At 33.1% G+C, this 24,791-nt stretch overlaps 1 protein-coding gene across 2 annotated transcripts in view; it reads left to right on the top strand.

The window, feature by feature from the left end:
• Positions 1–24,791, top strand: part of KLHL4 (kelch like family member 4) — a 142,255-nt gene that overhangs the window by 58,544 nt on the left and 58,920 nt on the right. For both annotated transcript variants that reach the window (XM_067023392.1, XM_059049980.2), the window contains exons 2-5: positions 12,961–13,128; positions 13,516–13,652; positions 16,510–16,706; positions 20,481–20,693. In XM_067023392.1, the coding sequence (XP_066879493.1) occupies positions 12,961–13,128; positions 13,516–13,652; positions 16,510–16,706; positions 20,481–20,693 (715 nt within the window). The remainder of the gene's footprint in view (positions 1–12,960; positions 13,129–13,515; positions 13,653–16,509; positions 16,707–20,480; positions 20,694–24,791) is intronic.

Genomic DNA, 24,791 nt, shown 5'->3' with positions numbered 1-24,791 from the left:
GAGTGATTATTTCAGTTTATCATTTCTACTTCTGTCACTATGTCATCAGCAGCTCTACTTTGGGTTTGGGAATAGCATCACTCTGAAAAAAGAACCAAGAACACTGTGTGTGGCCTAAGTATTCAGATAAAACATATATGCAAATTGCAATAAAGCCATCCAACTCTATTAGATTAAGATGCAACCCATTATTCTGCTTTTGTTTCTTCTTGTATTTCCCGTTTTCCAAGTATGCTACAAATCAAAGATTTGGTACAAGAATCTAAAAAATAAAAATTAAAATCAAAACACTTCATTTTCAACCTGGAAATATTTTTTCAAAGAGAAATACCATTCCCTTTTTCATGTGTCTCCTGTAAAATCTGGTAGTGAAGAACATAGATTTTTTTTTCTTTTAAAATATCCATAGATAAGATTTTTTTTTTTTTAGAGGACAATAAATGACATAGCTTCAAGAGCCCTGTCTTTCTGAAACAAGTTCTAAAAGTAAACACTCTAAAATGCTGAAGTTAGTAGGTCAGCCCAGGTAATTAACGCAGTTCTCAAATGACTTCTAAACCAAGCAATCCCCAGATCCCTTATCTTCCTACCTTAAAATATCTTGAGTTAAAAATGTGATTTCCAGGTCATAATTTATAATCCTTACATTTTATCAGTATCATAAATTATTTAAGAAGCTTTCAGAAGTTATTAAAATTTCTGAAATTTTAGTTCATAAATTATAAAACTACTGTCAACAAATGTATCTTTTCTGAGATTTTCTTTAGAATAAATGTGTACTTTATCTGTACCAACTATTTAGAATACAATATAAAGATTCCAACCTTCTGTAAGTTAAATGTGCAGCGTAATGTAAGTAGTTAAATGGTATTGTGGAGTACTAGAAAGAAATCAGCCTTAGGATCAGACAGATCTTGGTTTGGCTTGAAACCTAACTCTTCATTTACTAGCTTACATAATATTAGGCAATTTTTAAAACTTTCTGAGCCTGCGTTTCCATATCTGAAAAATAGAGTTAAATTTTTAACTATACACAGTGAATATTAAAAGACAATATATAAGAAAATATATAGCATATTGCCTGTCTCATAACTGACACTCAGTCTGTAGTTATGATTATGATTACTATTATACTGTTCATGTGTGAGGATATGTAAGTCTTCCTTTTCTGATAGTGAAGACCAACATAAAAGACTGTTTTATATTTCTGTGGGAATTTGTACCATAGTTAAAATTATAAAGTACATAGTTCACTTAAAAATTAATTTAGGTATATTGTTGTTCAAATTGTGTCTCCTACTATATAGCAACTCTGAAGGGAAATAGGTCATAACAGGTATCCCATAAGGCAAGTGTCAGTTTTGTCAGCTCCCACTTCAGCCTCATGAAGAAGTTTTGTTGTTATTTTCACAAAAGCTCTTTTGGATCTAAAAGAGCTAAAGTTATTTTTATAAATAGATATTTTCACTTGGTTAGCATGTTAATATTTATTTTACTCTGCTTGAAGAATGCATATTTGGAAGACATTTGAACATTACCCACAGTAATTATATTAGCATGATAGTCAGCCTCTCCCTATTACTAATTTAATTATAGTTCATTTAGACATGTAAAATGGATAAAAATTATTTAACTGTATTTTAGAATGAAGAGAAGAAGGTCACAAGTACAAGTAAAACAATTATTTAAGAGCTAATATTTTTCTATAATGATTATCATTAAAATTCACTATCATTAGTTTTATTTACTTTGTTCTTTAGATTATTTCTCTTTCTTTAAATTTTATTTCAAAACTAAGAAAGACAACAGCAAAATCAAATAGCATTTGGAGTATAGGGCGCTTTAAGTAGTAACACTTCAGTTTACAGCATTCTCTTGAGAATATCTATTAAAATATATTATTTTGTCTTTATATGATGATATGCAAAGCCTTAGTTTTATATTCCACATATTTATCTTTATTACAGTCTCTATCTAATTTTCATTTGGTGTATAGATAAAAATATACATTTTTCTCTTTAATCTAGATCTAAGACTTGATCTTGATATTGACTTATACTAGATAGCACATTTTCACTAAGGTGAGTAGAATTGTGATGTGTGTATCTATCTGCACGGACATAAATTCAAACAATTTTTGTAAAACAACATTAAGGTCTTACCAAGAAAGCTTGGAAAAGGAGGGTGTTAATGAGTTTTTTTATATATAACAAGTAGCCTTCCATGATGATTCCAAAAAAGGAAAAAGAAAAACTACATGCACTCCTGGAAGACTTATAAACATATTGGAAACAAGTATAGCTCTTCACATTGAAAACACTGTGATATGTTTTATTTTCAACTCTAAAAACTGTTTGCTTATGTTAAAGGAAACACTTGATAGACATCACAGATTCAATATATTATGGAAAATGTGCCTTGATTACAATAATTTATCCAAAAGGAATCTTGAGTCAACATGTACCAATACTTAGTGAGTGATTTGGCTGCTTTACATGCAAATGATTATACCAGATTTCATAACTTATTATTCAGCATTCTATAATTGTTCATTTTCCATTAGTAGATTGAAATTGTTATTTTGAATAGAAGTATATTCATATACAATATAAAAAACTTAGGTAGAATTACAAATGTAATTCCTATAAGAAAATTAATATATTTTCTAAGATAGGCTCATTCATGATAAAATATTTTTATATTTTAAAAAATACACCTTATTAAAAGAATTCTATCATTGATGAAGAAATCTGACCTCTGTATTTAACATAAATCACTCACAAATTTCTTAAATCTTATAAAGCAAATGAAGAATAGTAATGTTACTAAGTCCAAGCTCGTACTGCTCCCTCACAACAGGTCAATAAATTGAGAGATGAAGTTTTGGGGCAAGGAATAGCGACTTTATTCAGAAAGCCAGCAGACTGAAAAGATGGTGGACTAGTGTCCCAAAGAACCATCTTTCCCAAGTTAGAACTCAGACTTCTTTATTAATACTAAAAGGGGTGGGGTGGGGGTGACTGGTTGTTGCAAACTTCTTGGTGCCAGAATCCTTTGTTCTTGCAGTTGTCCGTGTAGTTCAGGTCACAATGTTCCTGTAAACCTCCAACAAGACAAATGTTATTCTCTCTTCCACAACTTTTTACCTATATATGAATGAAATGTGTTTTAGATTTAAAGGTCAAACCTGGAAGGCAGAGCCTTGAGAATTGGCTATTATGTATATTTCAGGTATTTTCTTCTCTGTTACAGTAACATTGTAACAAAATTCTATCAACAGTCTTTAAAAAAACATATTAAAGCAATAAATAAGCAAACATTTTAATACCATATTAAGAACTGGTTGGGAGACTGTCTACTTTCCCTTGCCTCACCCACTGTTCCCATTGGAAACCCCAAAGCATTAACAATTGCTACATAAAAGTCTTTCAGCATCCTCAAACAAACTTCATACATCAATCTTCACATCTAAGGGATTATCATGTATGCATAGATTGTGTGAATGTCTCAGCATTCTGGTTTGTAAACCTCTTTTCAGATACTTTTTGTCCAGCATGGTGTAACCAAAAAAATATAAATAAAAAAAGCATTAGGTTCCCTTCAGTTAAATAACTTTTCCCCAAATAACACACAACAAAGAAGCAAAAAGACCACCAACTTCTCTTGACCCTGCTGCTGTTTAAATCACAATTCTATATTATTCTGTTTCTTGTCCTTGCTGTAGTTCATTAAATCTGTGAATGTTACTTGTTACTTTCACTTTTGTTCCACATGTAATCTGTATACCCCAATGAAAATAGTCGAATGCAGGTTCTGAACATGTGTACTTTTCTGCTGCCAGGTATCTGGCTCAGAGTTGTCATTATTTAACTCAGGGAAGACCTTAAAATGGGGTCTCACTGCAACCAAATGCTAAATACTTTCACTCTCCTTGCTTCTTTGTCAAGTAATCTAGAACTGCCCTTCAGACTAACTCATTCGGAGCAACTCCTTATTGACTCAGTTCCTGACTGCAGATTTCCCTTTTCTTAGTTTTCACTGCCCACACCAGGTTTCATAAAAGATCTATGATTTTCCTGGTGTTTAACCTCTGTTCCTAGTCTAAATTTTACTTTGCTACTTCTACATTCCTTCTAACATGTTATGATAAATATAGCTGGGGAAAAATAACAGCAGTTACAACAATTACAAACTTTTGTTCACCTTGTTCTCCATTCTTCAAATACCTTTTTCACTCTTTTCTGCTCATCCAGGCCATGTCCATCCTTCAAGGCTAAGCTCACCTGTATTCTTTTTGTATACTTCTAAGGCTATCCTGTATTTTTTTCTGCCGCTTTCACTGATTGTGGCAACCCTAAATGGTGATTATGATGATGAGATTACAATGATGACAGTGGTGTTTGTGCTGGTGCTTTCAGTGACTAGGATAGCTAATATTTAATGAGTATTTCCTGTTGCATTCAGAAAAACCTCTTTTGAATTGGCACTAGTTTACTGATGAGAGGAGTTAAGCATTAGGGAAGATAAGCAAATTTTTAAGAGTCACTTAATTGTCAGAATGGAAATTAAGCATTTGAGTAAAAAGCCTAAGTTCTTAATAACTACACAACACTGTCTCCTCTCAAATTTTATTAATTTTTAAAATGCAATTAATAAAATATTTAATAAGTTTTTGACATTTTGAGATTTTGTCATTTATTATTGTTAAATACATATAGTTGCTTTCAGTAAATGTTTATAAGCTAATGGAAAAAATTATCTGACCTTATCATATTTAATTTTATATATAGCTTACATTAGTTTTCTATGACTGCCATAATGAAATAGCACAGACTTGATTACTTAAACAACATAAACGTACTTTCTAACAAACCTGGAGGCTAAAATTCCAAGAGCTAATAAATTTTAGAGTCCTAGATGAAAGTGATTTCAACTTTGATACCATCATCATTTATCATAATTAAGTAACAGCAAAATTTTAAAATATATTATCCCCAATATTAATAACTGATAAGCCTTCATAAATGGCAAAATGCTTTGGTTTTAATGGAAACATTGCAGGCATTTGCTTTATATTATCCATATATAATATTTCCTTGCAAATAACAATTTCAGTCATTACAACAGATGATATCTTAAAATATAATCACATATGATATATTAAAATATTTATTTCACACAAAAGAATACATCATTTCTTCAGAGAAACATCTCTACCTACTATAGGTTTAGAATGTTGGCTTAATTTATGCCACTCAGATCATTATACTATCTGCATGATTGCAAATTTATATTATCTGCATAGCTATCTTAGCAAGAAGAAGCTTTAAGTTTGTGATTTGCTTTTGAGATTTAATTAATACACTTCCAAGACACAAAATGTAGTAAAGTTCAAGCTACAATAGCATTAAAAATGTGCATAAATTAATACCTTCATCAGACATTTACTGAGTTCCTTCTATTTGCCAGGAAAAGCACATGGATGAAGCTTTAACAGCTCTCCAAAGGAGAGTCAGTACAAAAATTTTATTTAAGCAATAAGATTGTCCCTTGGATTGAAGAGAGCAATTTTTAATATGGTCCAGCATCACCATATACAAAAAAATGAAATTAATTTTCTGTGTAGTTTTACATTCCCTCAATAAGAAAATGATCTTTTCTATACTGAGTTTTGGGAACTAAGTTAACACCATTAGAAGAAGGCTAAGTTTCCATTTAATCTCCATGGCTCACTTGAAAAATGGAATTTACAAAAGAAAAACAGAAAAAAATATGAAGCTATTTGAGAAATGCCTAAATATGAAGTTATACTCTCTATGCTAGCAGCATGTGGTTATGTATCTTTACAACATTTGAACTATGGTAAAAGGCACATTCTCTAAAATAACTGCATTCAGATTTTCAACTTCAAACTCAGAGGCTTGCCAAGAATATCTTTACAAAGTATCTATATTTTAATTTTTTTAAGTTTATATTTCCAAATTACCTTCCAAAGTGACCTCCAAAATTAACAACACCTTCACCAATTTTTAAGATAATGCCTTCCATTTTTTTTTCTCAAAGTAAATTTTTACAAAAAGTTTTGCAGCAAAAGCAATCTCAAAGGTCTATTGTTCTGATATCTATTTCACTGTTACTCAGGAAAACATAAGAAACTCAAGTATTCTCCTTAAAATTAAATAAAATTAGACTGCAGTAACTTCTGTGATTTCAGCACAGTGGTGGATTAAGAAGCTCCAGACCCTTGTCCTCTATGGAAATATCAAGTAAGCAACTACAGATTGATTTTAAAAGCTTTTTGGGAGCTCTGGAAGCAAACCAAGGATATACTGAGGCCAAGTAAATGTCTGATCAAGAAAAAGTCATATTCAAATCAATAGAAATTTCATGGCATTTATGCTTGCTCTTGTACCAGGATAGCACAGCATAATTGGAAGAAGGCAACTTATTTCTTGATTTCCCCCTCAAGATACAAGAAATGAATGGAATTTTTGGCCACATTCTGGTCTATGTGTAGGCTATGCAACAAACTAATTTCAGTATTGCCTAACTCAATGCTCAGATGAGAATAGCAATATGGTTTGGATGCCAAGTTGGAAACCACAAAAAGTAGTGGCAGGTACAATAGCACATGAAAATTGCAGGACTACAGACCCATGGATACCTGGGGGCAAGCAATTATAGGCAAAGGTATACAAAAGAATATCTGAGGTCTGACAAAGAAGCAGAGGTGAGACTTAGAGAAATTAAGATATGTATAAGCAAGTGTGTATATGTAAGATTGGAATAAAAAAGTACACATGCAAGTCCACAGAGATGCATTCTAAGAAAAGGCCTGAAAACTCAACTTTCATGCTGGGCTGATTAGTAAATTACTTCCCCTACACAGAGCCATTATAAAGATTAGGAAAAGTGGCTGTTTATCCAAATACCTAATTTTAACAAAATCACAAGGAAACATGGAAACATGGCTCATTCAAAAGGGACAAAATAAATATCAGGAAACTGACCCTAAAGAACAACAGATTTTAAAATTTCTAGACAAATAATTTAAACAACTTTCTTAAATATCCTCAAAGAGCTAAAGGAAAACACAGAAAAAGAACTAAAAGAAATCAGGAAAGCAGCATATGAACAAAATAAGAATATCAAGAAAGAGATAGAAATTACAAAAAGAAGCAAACAGAAATTCTGGACCTGAAAAATACAATACTGAATTGAAAAATTTACTAGAAGGCTTCAATAGCAGACATGAACCAGCAGGAAAAAAACCTGTGAATTTGAAGACAAGTTATATGAAATTTTCAAATCTAGAACACAAAGAAAAAAGAATGAAACACAGTGAATGGAGCCTTAGAGACTTAAGAGCCATCATCAAACAGACCAATATATGCATAACTGAAATCCCAGAAAGCTAAGAGAGAGAAAAGGAGCAGAGACCTTCTTTGAAGAAATCATGATAAAGAATTCCCCAAATTTGAGGAGGGATATAGATTTAAAATACAGGTAGCTAAATGAACTTCAAATAGGATAAACCCAAAGAGACCCAAACACATTGTAATGAAACTGTTGAAAGTAGAAGACAGATCAGTTTTGAAAGCAGCAGAAAAGAAGTGACACAACACATACAAGAAATCATCAATAAAAGTATCAATAATTTTCTGATCAGAAACCTTGCAAGACAGAAGGGAATGGGGTGATATACATTTGTCCTTCAGTATCCATGGGGAATTTGTTCCATGACCCACCACAGATACAAAACTTTGTGGATGGGTTCAACATATGGAACCCAGGGATATGGAGGGCTGACTCTATTTAAAGTACTGAAAGAAAAAAAAATCAAATGAGAATTCTATATCTGTAAAAACGGTCCTTCAAAAATGAGGGATAGGGCTTCCCTTGTGGCGCAGTGGTTGCAAGTCCACCTGCCAATGCAGGGGACGTGGGTTCGTGCCCTGGTCCAGGAGGATCCCACATGCTGCAGAGCAGCTGGGCCTGTGAGCCATGGACACTGGGCCTGTGTTTCCAGAGCCTGTGCTCCGCAACGGGAGAGGCTACACAAATATTGAGAAAGTTTATTACAACTAAGCCTTCACAACAAGATATGTTAAGGGGAGTGCTTCAAGTTGAAATGAAAGGATCCTATACAGTAATTCAAAGCCAAAAAAAAATACATAAATTTCTCAGATAAAGGAAGATGCATGACTAATATAAAAACCATTATTATTAATATTGATTCATAACACCACTTTTTAATTGTTCTACAGGATTTAAAAGTCAAAACCACAAAAAGTCATTATAAATCTATGGTAATGAGTACACAATACACAATAATGTAATCTGTGATGTCTACAGCAAAAAAGGAGGGGCACAGCTGTAAAGGAGTAGAGTTTTTCTATGTGATTGAAGTTAAGTTGAAATCACATTAAAATAGATTGTTATAACTTTAGGACATTTTATGTAATCTCCATGGTAATTACAAAGAAAATGTATAATACTCACAAATGGAAATGAGGAGAAAATCAAAATGTTTCACTACAAAAAAATATCAACTAAACAGAAAGAAAAGCAGTGATATGGAGTAAGGTACAGAAAAGCTATTATAAGACATAAAGAAAACAAAGAGCATAATGACAATTTGGTCCTTCCTTATCAGTAATTAAGCATAAATGAATTAAACTCCTCAATCAAAAGACATGGATTGATGGATTTTTTTAAAGGATCGGACTATAGGCTGTCTAAAAGAAACTCACTTCAGAGTAAGTACATTCCAGAATGGAAAAAGATATTTCATGCAAATAGCAACCAAAAGAGAGCAGGGCTAGCTATATTATATCAAACAAAATAGACTTTAAGTGAAAAATTTTACAAAAGACAAAGGAGGTTTTACTGATAAAAGGGTCAATTCACCCATAAGATATAATAATTATAAAAATAGAAGAAACAAATATCAGCACTCCTAAATATATGAAGCAAACATTGACAGAGTTGAAGGGAAAATTATGTGGATCTACAATAATACTAGGAGACTTCAATACACCAATATCAATAACCCATAGAACAACCGGACATAAGTTCAATATGGAAATAGAGGATTTCAACAACTCTGTAGAATAATTGGACTTAACAAACCTATATAGAACAAGCCACCAAACAATGGAAAAATAAGATTTTTTCTCAAATGCATGTGGAATATTACCAAGGTCAGACCATATCTTAGACTGCAAAATTTCTTAATAAATTTTAAAGATTGAAATCATATGAAGTACTCTTTCTGATCACAGTGGCATGAAAACAGCTATCAACAGTGGAAGGAAAATTAGAAAACCCACAAATGTGTGGAAATTACAATACACTTTTTTTCGCTTAAACTTTTTATTGTGACTTGGGTTGGGATTCTAATATAAGCACATTTTTTATTGAAGTATAACTGATTTACAATACTATATTAGTTTCAGTTGTACAGCATAGTGATTCAAAATTTTTATAGATTATGCTCTGTTTATAGTTATTATAAAATATTGACTATATTCCCTTTGCTGTACAATATATCCTTGTAGATTATTTATACAATACACTATTAAACAACAAATAGGGAAAAATGAAATCACAATGGTAATTAGAAAATATCTTGAGCCAAGGAAAAGATGTATCAAAATACCAAAACTTATCATAAGCAACAAAAACAGTGCTAAGCAGGTAATTTTTAGCTATAGATGCTTACATTAAAAAAGAGAAAGGATTTCAAATCAAAAAGCTAACTTCATTCCTCAGCCACTATGGAGAACAGTATGGAGGTTCTTTAAAAAACTAAAAATAGAGCTACCATATGATCCAGCAATTCCACTCCTGGGCATATATCTGGAGAAAACCATAACTAGAAAATATACCTGTACCCCAGTGTTCATTGCTGAACTATTTACAATAGCCAGGACATAGAAGCAACCTAAATGTCCATCAACAGAGGAATGGATAAAGAAGATGTGGTACATATATACAATGGAATATAATTCAGCCATAAAAAAGAACAAAATAATACCATTTACAGCAACATGGATGGACCTAGAGATTGTCATACTGAATGAAGTAAGTCAGACATAGAAAGACAAATATCATATGATATCATTTATATGCAGAATCTTAAAAAAATAGGTACAAATGAACTTATCTACAAAACAGAAATAGTCACAGATGTAGAAAAAATCTTATGGTTACCAAGTGAGAAAGGTGGGAGAAGGGATATATTGGGAGATTGGGATTGACATATTCACATTAATGTACATAAAATAGATAATAAGAATCTACTGTATAGAAAAAAATAAAAAGAAAAATAAAACGAAATTGAAACAGAAGGAAGGGAATAGAAATATTGACACAGAAATAAACAAAATCAAGAATTAAAAAATAGAGAAAATCAATGAAAGTAGTAATTGGTTCTTTGAAAGCATCAGCAACATTGGCAAACCTTAAGCTGCCTGAAGAGGAAAAGAGAGAAGACTCAAGTAGCTAAAATCAGAAATTTAAAAAAAAAAAAAAAAAAAAAAACATTGTAACTACCATGAGCAACTGTATGCCAGCTTTGGGATAACTAAATGAAGTGGACAAATTCCTAGGAACACACAACCTCACAAGAATGAATCATGAAGGAAAAGAAAATATGAACCAACTTTAACTAGTAAAAAGTGATTGAATCAGTAATCAAAAAACCTCCCAACAAAGAAGAGGCCTGAACCAACATGGCTTCACTGGTGAATTCTACAACATATTTGAAGGGGAATTAATAACAATCCTCCTCAAACTCTTTCAAAATATTGAAGAGGTGGGAGCACTTCCAAACTCATTCCATGAGGTCACCATTACCCTGATTCCAAAGCTAGACAGACAGTGCAAGAAAAGAAATCTGCAGACCAATATTTCTTATGAATATAGATGCAAAACTCTTCAACAGAACACTAGCAAACAGAATTCAGTGGCACATTAAATGGGCTGTAAGCCATGATAAAGTGTGATTTTTTCCTGCAATGTGAGGTTGTTTCAACATATGAAAATCAATTGATGCAATACCCTATAATTAACATAACATAGGAAAAAACAGTCATCTCAATTGATGCAGAAAAAGCATTTTACAAAATTAAATACCCTTTCATTATTAAAAAAATCAACAAACTAGAAAAAAGAGGGAAGCTACCACAACATAATAAAGGCCATTATAAAAATCACCGTATCAATGGTTACTGAAAGGTTTTCCTATAAGATGAGGAACAAGACAAGCATGCCCACTTTTGCCACTTCTACTCAATATAGTACTGGAAGTCCTTGCCAGGGAAATCTCTCTCTCTCTCTCTCTCTCTCTCTCTCTCTCTCTCTCTCTCTCTCTCTCTCTCTCTCTCTCTCTCTCTCTCTCTCTCACACACACACACACACACACACACACACACACACACACACACACACACAGAGGCATCCACATAGGAAATGAAAAAGAAATATTTCCCAGCAAGAACTTCCCAAAGCATATTCCTCCTTTAGAATATGCCCATCTCCAATACATGCTGGAGTATACACAAGGACAGCTAAGATAATTAGGTATTGAATATTTGATTGACTCAATGTGAATCAAACCCTTTCTTGAACAGAGGAAAGATTAGGATAAGTGAGTTAAGTGAAACTTGAATGCCTTCCATTCTATGGTGCCAAGGGATTGTTCCTTTCTAAAATAAAAATAAATAAATAAGCAATTTTTAAGAATATCCATATTCTATTACCCTGACTGTCCATACAATATTGTGACAGAATGTCCAAAAGAATCTTTAAAAGTTAAGAAGATTTGCAGATGAATCATTTATTTGAATTACACAGACAAAAAGAGAGTAATGTCACCCTGGGCCAATTGTCTTCAAAGAGACACAGCCTAAATGGTGTGGGGGGGGGGAACCTAAAACTAATCTTAACTGGTGGTTGGAAAGTGATGCCTGGAAGCTAGAATAGTAACAAGAAAAGTATGTTCATTTTACCATCAAATTTTTAAGCTTCTACCCATTGTAAACATCTATGTGCTTGTGTTAGTACTTAAATTTCACCTTTGTATGAGGTTGAAAAGACATGTAAACAGCTTTCATTATTGCAAATTCAACAGTCATCATCTTTGCCTAAACAGTCAAAGGGTATAAACTTCCAGTTAGAATATGAGTGAGTTCTGAGGATCTAATATACGGCACAGTGACTATAGTTAACAATACTGTGTTGTATACTTGAAAATTGCTAAGAGGGTAGATCTTAACTATTCTCACCACACACACACAAAATGGTAACTATGTAAGATGATGGATATTTTAACTAACCTTATTGTGGTAAACCTTTCACAATATATATGTATATTAAATCATCACATTGTATATCTAAAACTTAATGTAGTATGTCAGTTATATCTCAGTAAAGCTGGAAAAAAGATAAAAGATGGAAATATGTTTATTTTCTTGATGGGAATGACATACTGTAAACAATGTTGTGGAAGTCTCGGCCTTGAGATTCTTCAAGAAATATCTCTGATGTGTAATGAGTACTCCATGGAGAAGCTTCAGAACATAATCAAATTTGAAAAGTATTTTGAATCATGTCTACAATTTCATACCAAATGATGTAATTGTGATGCCAATAAAAATCAAAGAAAGAGGCTTGTATCATTGTTTATGTTTGTGCATATAACAATTAACAGTAGCCCTGCCATTGAACCTTGCATAGTCACATTCATGGTTACATTCCAGACATAAATAGTAATCATGACACCTCACTTTAATGGAGGTTAGGGAGCAATAATAGTGAAATATTTAGGATTGGTGGGCAAATTTTAAGTTTAATTTGATTTATTTCTTTTAGAAGTAGATGTGCCTAAATTTCTACTGGATTTTTGCACACCCACTAGGAGAAAAAAAGATATTCTCACACTTATCTCCCTTTTAGATTAGATACACAACATCCTGAAGAAATGAATGTTAGCAGATCTGAGGAGCACTTCCATGCTGTAAACCATGCGGAACAAACTCTTCATAAAATGGAGAACTACCTGAAAGAGAAACAATTGTGTGATGTGCTACTCGTTGCCGGACACCTCCGAATCCCAGCCCATCGGTAAGTATCCTTATGCAGACAGATCATTTAATGACTATAGCTAGCATGAATGAGAAAGAATCAGTCCATTGATTACGAATTGGAGCATTGAGGAAAATAGATTTTTATGTTTTTATATTGAAAAAACACTAGCCTATATGATGTTTCCCTGTGTGATATTTAGAAGAGCCAAACTTTAGAGAAATTGATGAAGAGAAGCAGCACAAATTGTCTAAACAAAATCAACTTACTTAATTTACCTTTCTAATTTCACTACACTTTACTGAACTATGAAAGATTTATGCAGAAAAAGTACTCATCAGTGTTAAAAACTTACTGACTATATTTCATGTTTTTCAGTGAGATTATGGACTGATTTAATTTCCTATGAAACATTCCTATTTACAGGTTAGTTCTCAGTGCAGTGTCAGATTATTTTGCTGCAATGTTCACTAATGATGTGCTTGAGGCCAAACAAGAAGAGGTCAGGATGGAAGGAGTCGATCCTAATGCACTTAATTCCTTGGTGCAGTATGCTTACACAGGTAAGTGCTTGACATGTCTTAACTCATTCAATCCTCACAATAACTCTATATTATATAAGCCACATTATTATTATTCTGACTCTGCAAGTGAGAAAATTGAAGGATAAACCAGTTAAATAAATTTCCTAAAACAGTAAGTGGCAGAATCAGTATTTAAATACAGTAGTATAAAAGAGCAAGAGGTAAATAATATGCTATAAAATTTTTGACCATGAGAAAATAGAGCTATTTTAACACAAAGCTATAAGAGCATGTCTCTCTTTCTCTCTTGAAAGGTGTGGGTACATTCTTGTTTGTAAAAATGAGAGTGGAAGTTAGATATTCTAATTCTATAGATTTAGTCTCTTCTTTTGAAATAATAAATCATATTTAATCAAACTATGTAACAAAGGTAACAGGATGAGTTTGGGTGCCAAGAAATATTTATTTATTTATTTATTCATTCCAACTTTATTAAGGAATAATTGACAAATATAATTGTAGATACTTAAATTATACAACTTGATGATTTTATATATATATATATATCATGTATATACACATATATGTGTGTGTATATATATATACATATACACACAAAAAATATATATATATATAGGAATGATTATCAAGATCAAGGTAATTAATTCACATATCATCTCATATAGATAACTCTTTTTTTTGGTGAGACTGCTTAAGATACACTCTCAGCAACTTTCAACTATGCAGTACCCAATACTGTATTATTAACTACAGTCACCATGCTGTACTTCTTATCCTGAGAACTTCTTATAACTGAAAGTTTTTACCCTTCGATCTACATTTCTCCTTCTTCCCTTTCCCGCCCCTATTCCACATACAAGGGATCCCACACAGTATTTGTCTTTCTCTGTCTACCTTAGTTCAGTTAGCATAATGCCCTCCAGGTTTACCCATGTTGTCACAAATGGCAGGATTTCGATTTTTCACATGGTTGAATAGTATTCCATTGTGTGTGTGTATATAACATTTTATTTATCCATTCATGTGTCAAAGAACATTTGTTTCCATATGATGTGAATAATGCTGCAATAAACAAGGGAGAGGAGCTATCTCTCTAATATCTTGTTTTCATTTCCTTTGGAGTGGGATTGCTTGGATCACACAGTAGTTCTATTTTTGTTTGTTTGTTTGTTTTTTGTTTTTGTTTTTAGGAGCCTTCATACTGTTTTTCTTAATGGCTGAACCAATTTATGTTTTCACCAAAACTGCACAAAAGTTCCCTTTTCTCCAAAGCCCCACTAACATTGAGTATTCTCTTTTTTATAATAGTCATCCTAACAATTATGAGACAATATCTCATTGTGGTTTTGATATGCATTTCCCTGATGAGTAGTGCTGTTGAGCACCTTTTAACATACCTATTGGTCATTTGTATGTCTTCTTTGGAAAAAAATGTCTATCCACGTTCTTTACCCATTTTTAATTGGATTATTTGCTTTTGTGCTATTGAGTTGTATGAGTCCTTTATATATTTTAGATATTAAACCCTTAACATATATATGGTTTGCAGATATTTTCTCTCATTCTGTAGGTTTCTGTCTCTATTTTTTGCTTCCTTTGCTGTGGAGAAGATCTTTAGTTTGATGTAGTCCCACTTGTTTATTTCAGCTTTTGTTCACTGTGCTTTTGGTGTCTTATACATGAACTTATTGCCAAGACCTAAGGAGCTTTTATGCTGTTTTCTTCTATGAGTTTTATTGTTTCATTCATTGAGAAATAAATATTATTCTTAATAACCAGGCCAATTTTCAATGTCTACAGAAGGTGAATCTGAGAATAGTTCATACTTCCCTGAGTTTCATAAAATATAGGCAGGGCTCTACCTTCAAAATCCAGGATAAGAAACAACACAAGAAAGTTTGCCAATGGCCTGGATCCCTTTACAACACATTTTAGAGGTTGAACCAAATACATAGCAGCTTACAGTTTTTATTATTCCTTTTTATGGTTATGCAATCACATAGAATTCATATTAAGGTATTTTACAAAGCGAAATTATAAAAGAATACTTTATAGCTTATATAATCCATATGAAATATCATTCTTTATAACTTCCTTATAGCTTGGATAAAACAGAAATATAGGAATATATCTTATCAAAATAACTTACATTTGCAATAATTCATCAATAATTCTTGCTTCAAAAATAATACATATATATCAATATAAAGGAAACAGCTTAAATTGCTCTGATCTTGGTTTTTAAAAATCTTTACAGATAGTTTTAAACAGAATCTGTTTTTTATAACTAAGAAAATAATCTTATAAGCAATTCTTTAGCTGAGGACTCTTGGCAACATTTTCTTTCTTTTAAGACAGTGCTGGGCATTAATTCCAGGTGTAATATTTGGGCAAAGTCATCCTTATCAGCTAATAAATACAGATGCAAAAAAGACGGACATATAAGCTTAATGTTATTTACCCAGACATTTTCCACACAAATGACAGGTACCTGTATTGCCCATTGTACAATCCTTATACAATATGACATAATGCTTCTTGAGTCATAATGTAGACAGTTTTTAATATTAGATTTAGATGCAGGTCTAAGATGATAAAGAAACAAGAAATTGCTTTTTGTTGCAATGGTGGTACTCACTGTTCATTTGCTCCAGTTGTTTTTGATAATCTAGTATGGCTCCCTTCAGCCATCTTATTAGTGTTTGTACATACTCACTTGCATATATTCACCTCAAAAGGTATTCCCTGAATAGTTACTGTACACTAGAAAATATAGCCCTATTAATGAAAGAAATTGAAATTTTTAACTCTCTTGCATATTTGTGTCTTACTTTATGGAATATATAAACATTCTTTACTTTTTCAAACCATTTAGGTGTCCTGCAATTGAAAGAAGATACTATTGAAAATTTGCTGGCTGCAGCTTGTCTCCTTCAGCTGACTCAAGTCATTGAAGTCTGCTCCAATTTTCTTATAAAACAGCTCCACCCTTCAAACTGCTTAGGGATTCGATCATTTGGAGATGCCCAGGGCTGTACAGAGCTCCTGAGTGTGGCACATAAATACACAATGGTAAAATCAATTGCTTCATGTTAACTTGTAGTGATAATATATTAACACAATGTCTAAACTAATTATATGTTTATTGATATGTGTTTGTGTGTGTGTGTAGAACCATTCCAAGGTAAAGATTATAATGTTGGGATAAAATTTAAAAGCAATATAAATTTACATAATTTTCAAATGACTTGCACAAAATAGATATTAGATAAAAATATTTGTCTGGTTGAGCTGTACACAAGCAAGTTTCACATTTTTCAGACTAAAAAGGTTTAATTAAATCTCAGAGCTTGGAGAAATGAAAATATTGCCAACAATTAAACGACAAATACATATTTCAAGTAGAATCCACAGTAACAAGAAAACATAATTTCCCTGATGTTTTTGTACTAGAACTTTACTTCATAAAGTTGTACAAATTATTATTTCTAATGAAATTTATTGGGTTGGCCAAAAGGTTCGTTCGAGTTTTTCATACGATGTTATGAAAAAGCCCAAACAAACTTTTAGGCTAACCTATTAGGTATTATTCAATAAGTAAAAAAGTAATATTATTGGATCACTATTAACTGGAAGAGCTTAAGAACTATAAAAATTAGTAAATCAGACAATTCTATTGAATGGACTTATTTCTTTTTTTTTTGACTTTTTATTTCTTAATGAAAACGTTATTTCAGTTAAAACAACTTGCAGTTCAATTCTTTAATTAACTTAAAATCCCTGTCAATTCTATTAGTAATTATAATAAATTAAATGAACATGTTTGATGTGTTAATTCTTTAAAAGTTGCATGGGATAAGACTATCTTTATTCAGTCAAGTGACAGTGACATGAAATATAGATTGTAGGGAGGCAAGTAAAAGTAGACAGAGGATATTAAATAAATCCTTACCATTCATGCTAATAATTCCCTTATGCAAAGAAGAAAATGAACTTTTTAACCTCTGAAGCAGGGAACAACACAAGAGATGGATCTTTCTGTGAAACCAAATTAAAAGATAAAATTTCAAGTTAAGAAAAGAGCTACATTTATTTAATATTCAAAAATAAAGGCAAGTACATAAAAATGAACAATAGAGAAAAACAACTAAAAACAATAAAATTAACAGTACAATTTTAGAATTGAGATGCATATAATTAAAAAGTATTTCTAGAGTTTCATACAGACCTTAAAATTTTCAAACTTGTAATATTTGAATTTTCTAAAAAAATATTGAAAAACTTCCCCTCTCTTCTTCCCACCCTTGGTCATTGTTCAAAATTTGAAGTTTTAAACATATTTCTGAAACAATACCATTATGTGGAGAATCATATTATAATAGATTGACATTTTAAAATGTCATTTAATTATGCTATTTGTATTCCTTTGTCCTAAATATAGATGCTATATAATCTATAGGAACAGCAGTTCAAAGGTTAATCCTACCACAAATGCCAAACGTGAAAACTTCCTGTTAAATTACTTAAATTCTTGAACTATTAACAGTTTCCTGTCTGGTATCTTACTCTTGCAGACAAAACACATTCTGATAAACAGCTTGAGTTATTTTTGTTGCTCAAAATGAACTTGTCTTCCTTTTCCTATTATGTGACTGAAACTGAGTGTTAAAGCAGGATGTGCAAAAAAATGCAATACTGTTATCTCCTTTAATCCCTCTTTAGTTATTTTAGTATCTATTATAAATGCAGCAAAGGATGTCAAGATCTTGCTAAAATAATGCTTTTATAATACTGTACTGATAGTCTAAAAATGCAAATAATTTTAATCTCTAAGAATAATGCTAAACTCTAAGGATTCAGTTACAGTCGTTTGAGTCATAGACTGAGTAAAACAGATTGCCCTTTCTAATGTGAGTGGGCCTCATCCCGAAATACCCTCACAGACACACTCAGAATAATGTTTGGCCAAAAGTCTGGATGTTCCATGGCTCAGTCAAGTAGACATAAAATTAACCATCACAATCAAATAAATAGTAGTCTGCATTGATGAAACATTCAGCCAATATGCTATATTCATTGAATACATTTTGCAACAATGTAAGTGTGGACTTTAAAAATGAATAACAAACCAAGGGCACTCTCTCTCCTCTCACTTTCCTTTTTTTTTTTTTTTTTTTCTTTTCTTTCATTGGAGAGTGGATAGAAAGAAGAATGAGAGATGGAGTCTTCCATAATATTTACACAGTTTCAAAGTTTACATACATTACTAGTAATAGGTAACCGTAAGTTTTAGAGTGTTTTATCTTTTTCTTAAGCCTTTCATAAAAACTTATGTCATTTATGAAAGACAGTTTCATTATCGAACAAAATGAAGTAGAACTAAAGGCATAGGTGTGAGTGCATACTTAGCCATTTACTGCACAAGAGATCAAACAATTCACATAGCCTGTTTTCTCATCAGAATAATTCCACCTCCCACAAGATTGCATTGGTGATGACTTAATGTTTGTGAAAGAAATCTGTAAAGTGTGAAGTGCTGTACAAGTGTAATGTATTTTTAGTTTTAGTACTAGCTCCACCATTTTGCTATAGATGAGAGGGTTTTCAACCAGGAACATCTGCTATAGTAAAATCAGCAGTTCTCTCTCAATTACTTGCATTAGTCACAAGAGGGCTCTTTCTCTAAAAAGGCAAGTTAAATTGGAATTTATGGTATCAGAGCTTCCTGATGGGTCTATCAAACTTGATGATTCTTGTATGGATAATTTTGCTATTAGGTTAACTCAGTCCCACAATGACTAAACTCAAGGGCACTGGTGGTTCATTGGCAGAAGTCTTGCCTCCTACAATGACTAAATTCAGAGTGGAGCTGAGGGAGTGATTTGATATCCAGATCCCCCAGTTAATCAGACACTGTCTTAAGCTGCTTCCAGAATATCTATTTATTGGGCAACATAGATTACCAACTAGACTTGCTTATATCAATTTCACTAGTATATTTTATTGCATTTAAAACTTAAGATCTTTACTATGAAAAATGTTGGAAATGATCATTGTTTTATCAAAGAAAAATATATAACATTATAAATAGGAAAAATATAGTGGTGTTTTCATGAAAAAAATTGAAACACTGCTGCCTGAAATTTGATACTTGACAAAAATACAACACAAATGACAGAAGAGAGAATCAAGTTATAAAACATAAAAATTGAGAGATAGCCTCGCTCTCCCTTAAAAAAATAACTCCAAAGGAGTCACTTTTAGATTAACCTGACTCTGTAGATGTTTATCCATTGTAAAATAACTTTGCCTTGGTTAATAGAAGATCATGCTTTTTCACAAGAGAAAGGAGTGTTTAAATCAGTCTCTTTTTCTCATCTCAAATGAATTCAGTATGTTGCCCCATCAAATGTACAGCCAAAGCTGCCTCTACCAGGCCTTCAAGATAGCCTCCACCTTGAAAATTTTTAGCATTTCTCTTAAGGTTTTCAGCTAAAGGCCAACTTGACATCAGTCAGTTCTGAAGTCATAAAATGTTGTCACCTACAAAATCTGAGAGAAAAAAGCACTGGCATCAACTCAGACACTACCCATGTGGCCTGTGAAGTAGTTAAGGCCTTTCTTTGTGTTTAATAAATAATTCCCAGTGGAAGTATTTTGTTCCTCAGCTTCAGAGGCTCCTACAATCCCCTGTCATGGGCAGCAATAACATCTATTTTCTATGAATGCATATATCTGTCTCTCTGTCTTTTTCTGAAGTTTAACAAAAAGAAATGCTTTGGTAAGCTTATTTTGTTATGAAATTTCTAAAGTACAAAGTTTCAGTAGAACAATTCTCTTTTCTAGGAACACTTCATCGAGGTAATAAAGAACCAAGAATTCCTCCTGCTTTCAGCTAATGAGATTTCAAAACTTTTATGCAGTGATGACATTAATGTTCCTGATGAAGAAACTATTTTCCACGCTCTAATGCAGTGGGTAAGGCATGATGTGCAGGCTAGGCAACAAGACCTAGCAATGCTGCTTTCTTACATCAGACTGCCATTACTTCCACCACAGGTATGGAAACTTACCCAGGTAATGTAAATTATAGTTCTAAACAACAACTAGGCATTAAGCCATTCCTTTTTATTTTTTAAAAAATTTTATACAGATAATTTCTGATACCTGATTTGTTTCGCAGAAGGACATGTACAGCCTTCAATTAACAATATTAATAATGCTGAAGAGCGAGGAAAAAAAGTTTAAGGAAAAAACCTACAAATGATCCCCAAATTTGAGAATACTCATTAATTTGTTTCCTCTCTCACCAAACAGCACTTGTAACAAGCAGGGAAAATGACTAACCTAACTCTTTTTCTTTTCCTGCCATCTTCTAGGCAGGGTGATAATAATCATTACAGTAGCATCCCAGAGGAGACCCTAGGAAGGAGTTAGATTCTGGTTAATACCTACTAACTAACATGAGTAATTAGCTACTATGATTGAAACCATATTATAATTGCTTCAGATGCACAGGAGTATCATTATAATGGCATCCTCACCATGCACGCAGAAGGATTGTACTAAAAATGATCCTAAAAACAAACGCCCTTGGATAAAACTCAGGATTGACCCACCTCATACTGAATTTTAATATGTGAAGTTTAGTGAGATTGGAGTGCTGTCTCACTATATAATTCTAACATTGGTGATAACCACAATTATTTCTCTGTAGCCAACTGATCAGTAGTATATATCATTTATATTATATATATATATACATATATATATGAATATAAGGCACATATGCACACTTCATATGCTATATAACTTGTGGCTAAAGTCCTCAAACATTATCCACATTGGAAGGAAGGACTTTTCTGGACTTAATGGATCAGTAGCTTCATAAATGTTAAAATTAATCAATTTGCAAAAAATTTCTAATTAAATGTTAACATTGAAAAATAGATTTTAATTTGCTGATGACTTCTCTACTTTTATTTTTTTTACTTTTAAGTGTTAATTAAATCCCATGGAAGTACATATCTACTCTTATTATTTTTAGTTGAGGAACAGTTGATTTACAATACTATATTAGTTTCAGGTGTACAACATCATAATTCAAAATTTTTATAGATTATATGCCATTTATATTTATTATAAAATATTGGCTATATTCCCTGTGCTGTACAATATATCCTTAGAGCTTATTTATTTCATACATTGTGGTTTGCATCTCTTAATCTCCTACCCCTAAATTGCCTCTCCCCCCTTCCCTCTCCCCACTGGTAACCACTAGCTCTCTATATCTGTTAGTCTGTTTCTTTTTTTTTTTAATTGAAGTATAGTTGATTTACAGTGTTATGTTTCAGAGGTATAGCAGAGTGTTCCAGTTATATATACATATATATATTCTATTTCAGGTTCTTTTCCATTATAGATTATTACAAGATATTGCATATAATTCCCTGTGCTATACAGTAGGTTGTTGTTGTTTATCTGTTTTATATTTAGTAGTGTGTATCTATTAATCCCAAACTCCTATATTATCCCTCCCACCCTTCCCCTTTGATAACCATAAGTTTGTTTTCTACGTCTCCAAGTCTGTTTCTGTTTTGTAAATCAGTTCATTTGTATAATTTTTTTTAGATTCTGCATATAAGTGATATCATATGATATTTGTTTTTCTTTGATTAACTTCACTTAGTATGATAATCTCTAGGTCCATCCATGTTGCTGCAAATGGCATTATTTCATTCTTTTTAGTGGCTGAGTAATATTCCATTGTATACATATACCACATCTTCTTTATCCATTCATCTGTCCATGGACACTTAGATCACTTCCATGTCTTGGCTATTTTATACAGTGCTACTATGAACATTGGGGTGCATGTAACTTTACAAATTAAAGTTTTCTTCTTTTCCAGATATATGCCCAGGATTAGGATTGCTGGATCACATAACTCTATTTTTAGTTTTTTAAGGAACCTCCACACTGTTCTCCATAGTGACTGCACCAATTTACATTCCCACCAACAGTGTAGGAGGGTTCTCTTTGCTCCACACCCTCTCCTGTATTTATTTTTTGTAGAGTCTGTTTCTTTTTTGCTGTGTTCACTAGTTTGTATCACTTTTTTTAGATTCCACAAATAAGTGATAACATACAGTCTTTGTCATTGTCTGACTTATTTTGCTGAAGATAATACACTCCAAGACCTTCCTTTTGGTTGCAAATGACAAATTTTCATTCTTTTTTATGGCTGAGTAGTATTCCATTGTATAGAGTGTGTGTGTGTGTGTGTGTGTGTGTGTGTGTGTGTGTGTGTGTGTGTGTATAATACCACATCTTCTGGTGAGTGGGGCTATGTCCCTGCTCAGTTAGTTACTTCACCTGAGGCATGCCAGTACTGGTGTCTACAAGATGTTGGATGGGAACAGGTCTGGGTCCTAAGGCTAATAAGCTAGAGGGAGGTTTCCAAAATGGCCCTTACCAGGACTAGTGTCCACACGACAGAATGAGCTCCCACAAATGGCTGCTGCCAGTGTCTGACTCCAGGGTGAGCTCTGGTTACCTATTGCCTTTCTTGGTGACTCTCTAAGATCAGCAGGTAGATCTGGCACAGTCTCCTTTCAAGTTACTGTTTCTTCCCTGGATCCCAGAGCATGTGAGATTTTATGTGTGCCCTTTAAATATGGAGTCTCTATTTTCTACAGCCCTCTGAGTCTCCTGAATGTAAGCCCCACTGGCCTTTGAAGCAAAATACTCTGGTTGCTTGTCTTCCTGGTGCAGGGATCTTGGGCTAGGGAGCCCAATGTGGGGCTTAGACCCCTAGCTTTTGGGGGAGAACCTCTGCAGTTGTAATTATTCTCCTGTTTGTGGGTCCCCCACAACGTAATTATGGGTCTTTTTGTGTGTGTGTGTGGTACTCAGGTCTCTCACTCTTGTGGCCTCTCCCGTTGCGGAGCACAGGCTCCGGATGCACAGGCTCAGTGTCCATGGCTCATGGGTCCAGCCGCTCTGCAGCATGTGGGATCTTCCTGGACTGGGGCACAAACCCATGTCCCCTGCATTGGCAGGCAGATTCTCAACCACTGTGCCACCAGGGAAGTCCTATGGGTCTTGACTATATTGTGACTCTACCCCTCCTACCCAACTTGTGGTTCCTTCTTTACATTTTAGTTGTAGATGATCTTTTCTGGTAGGTTCTGTTCTTTTTCAATAGTTATCCTATAAACAGTTGTAATTTTTGTGTGCCTGGGAGAGGAGATGAGCTCAGAGTCTTTATTCTCTGCCATCTTTGGAACTCCCAGTACATATTTACTCTTAAGCCAGGGGCTTCTTTGAAACTCAGTTTTTCAGGCCCCCACCAAAGACCAACTGAAACGATTTATTGGGTTGAGGCCAAGCAATCTGTATTTTAACAAGTTCTCCAGATGATTCTTAGATATGCAAAAATTTGAAATACACTGGTGTAAAGGATCAGAAGCCCTTAACTTTATACTGCTATTAAGTCTACATGACATTCTTTCAGCAAAAGCCTTAGTTGGACTTTTCTTCATCTATTGGAATAACAGGAAATATCCAGCTGAAACACACAACCAGTGGTACCTCGGCCTCCCACTCCTGAGTATGCCTAGAATGTGGGATTGTGTGAAGTTTTCCTGATGATGGTAGTAGTGGGTAATCTTATACAAATATTCTAGGAATGAAATATATGAAGAAACTGGTGATAAATGTCTGAAGAATATTTTTGAAAGAAAAAAAATTACATAGCCTAGTTTTCAAACCTATTTGCTATAGCGTATGCATTAAGGAAATACCTGGGGTCTCACCAGCCAAGTCAAAACAGTGATCCATCAGGGATAAAAAGTGGGGTAAGAACAGGGTTGAGGTTAACCAGTGAAGAACAGGAAACTTCAGGGAAGTTTTATGGGGTAAGATTAGCACCTCCATTCCAACAACCTTCTTGCTCTCCCTGTCAATTCCTATGATACTGTGGACTCCAGACTTCAAGGAACCAATATAAATGACCCTTGGAAAATTCTGAACAAGACTCTTAACTTCTCCTCAACTAATCTCAGGAAGAATACTTTACCTAGCTTTTATCCCATTCAATTAGGGTCATATTAGCTGCCAGACAATAATGGTTAGAAAGGATTGATCTCACGTACT

The sequence above is a fragment of the Kogia breviceps genome, chromosome X (assembly GCF_026419965.1).
Source record: "Kogia breviceps isolate mKogBre1 chromosome X, mKogBre1 haplotype 1, whole genome shotgun sequence".
NCBI classification, from domain to species: domain Eukaryota; kingdom Metazoa; phylum Chordata; class Mammalia; order Artiodactyla; family Physeteridae; genus Kogia; species Kogia breviceps.
This window is presented reverse-complemented; position numbering and strand designations above follow the sequence as displayed.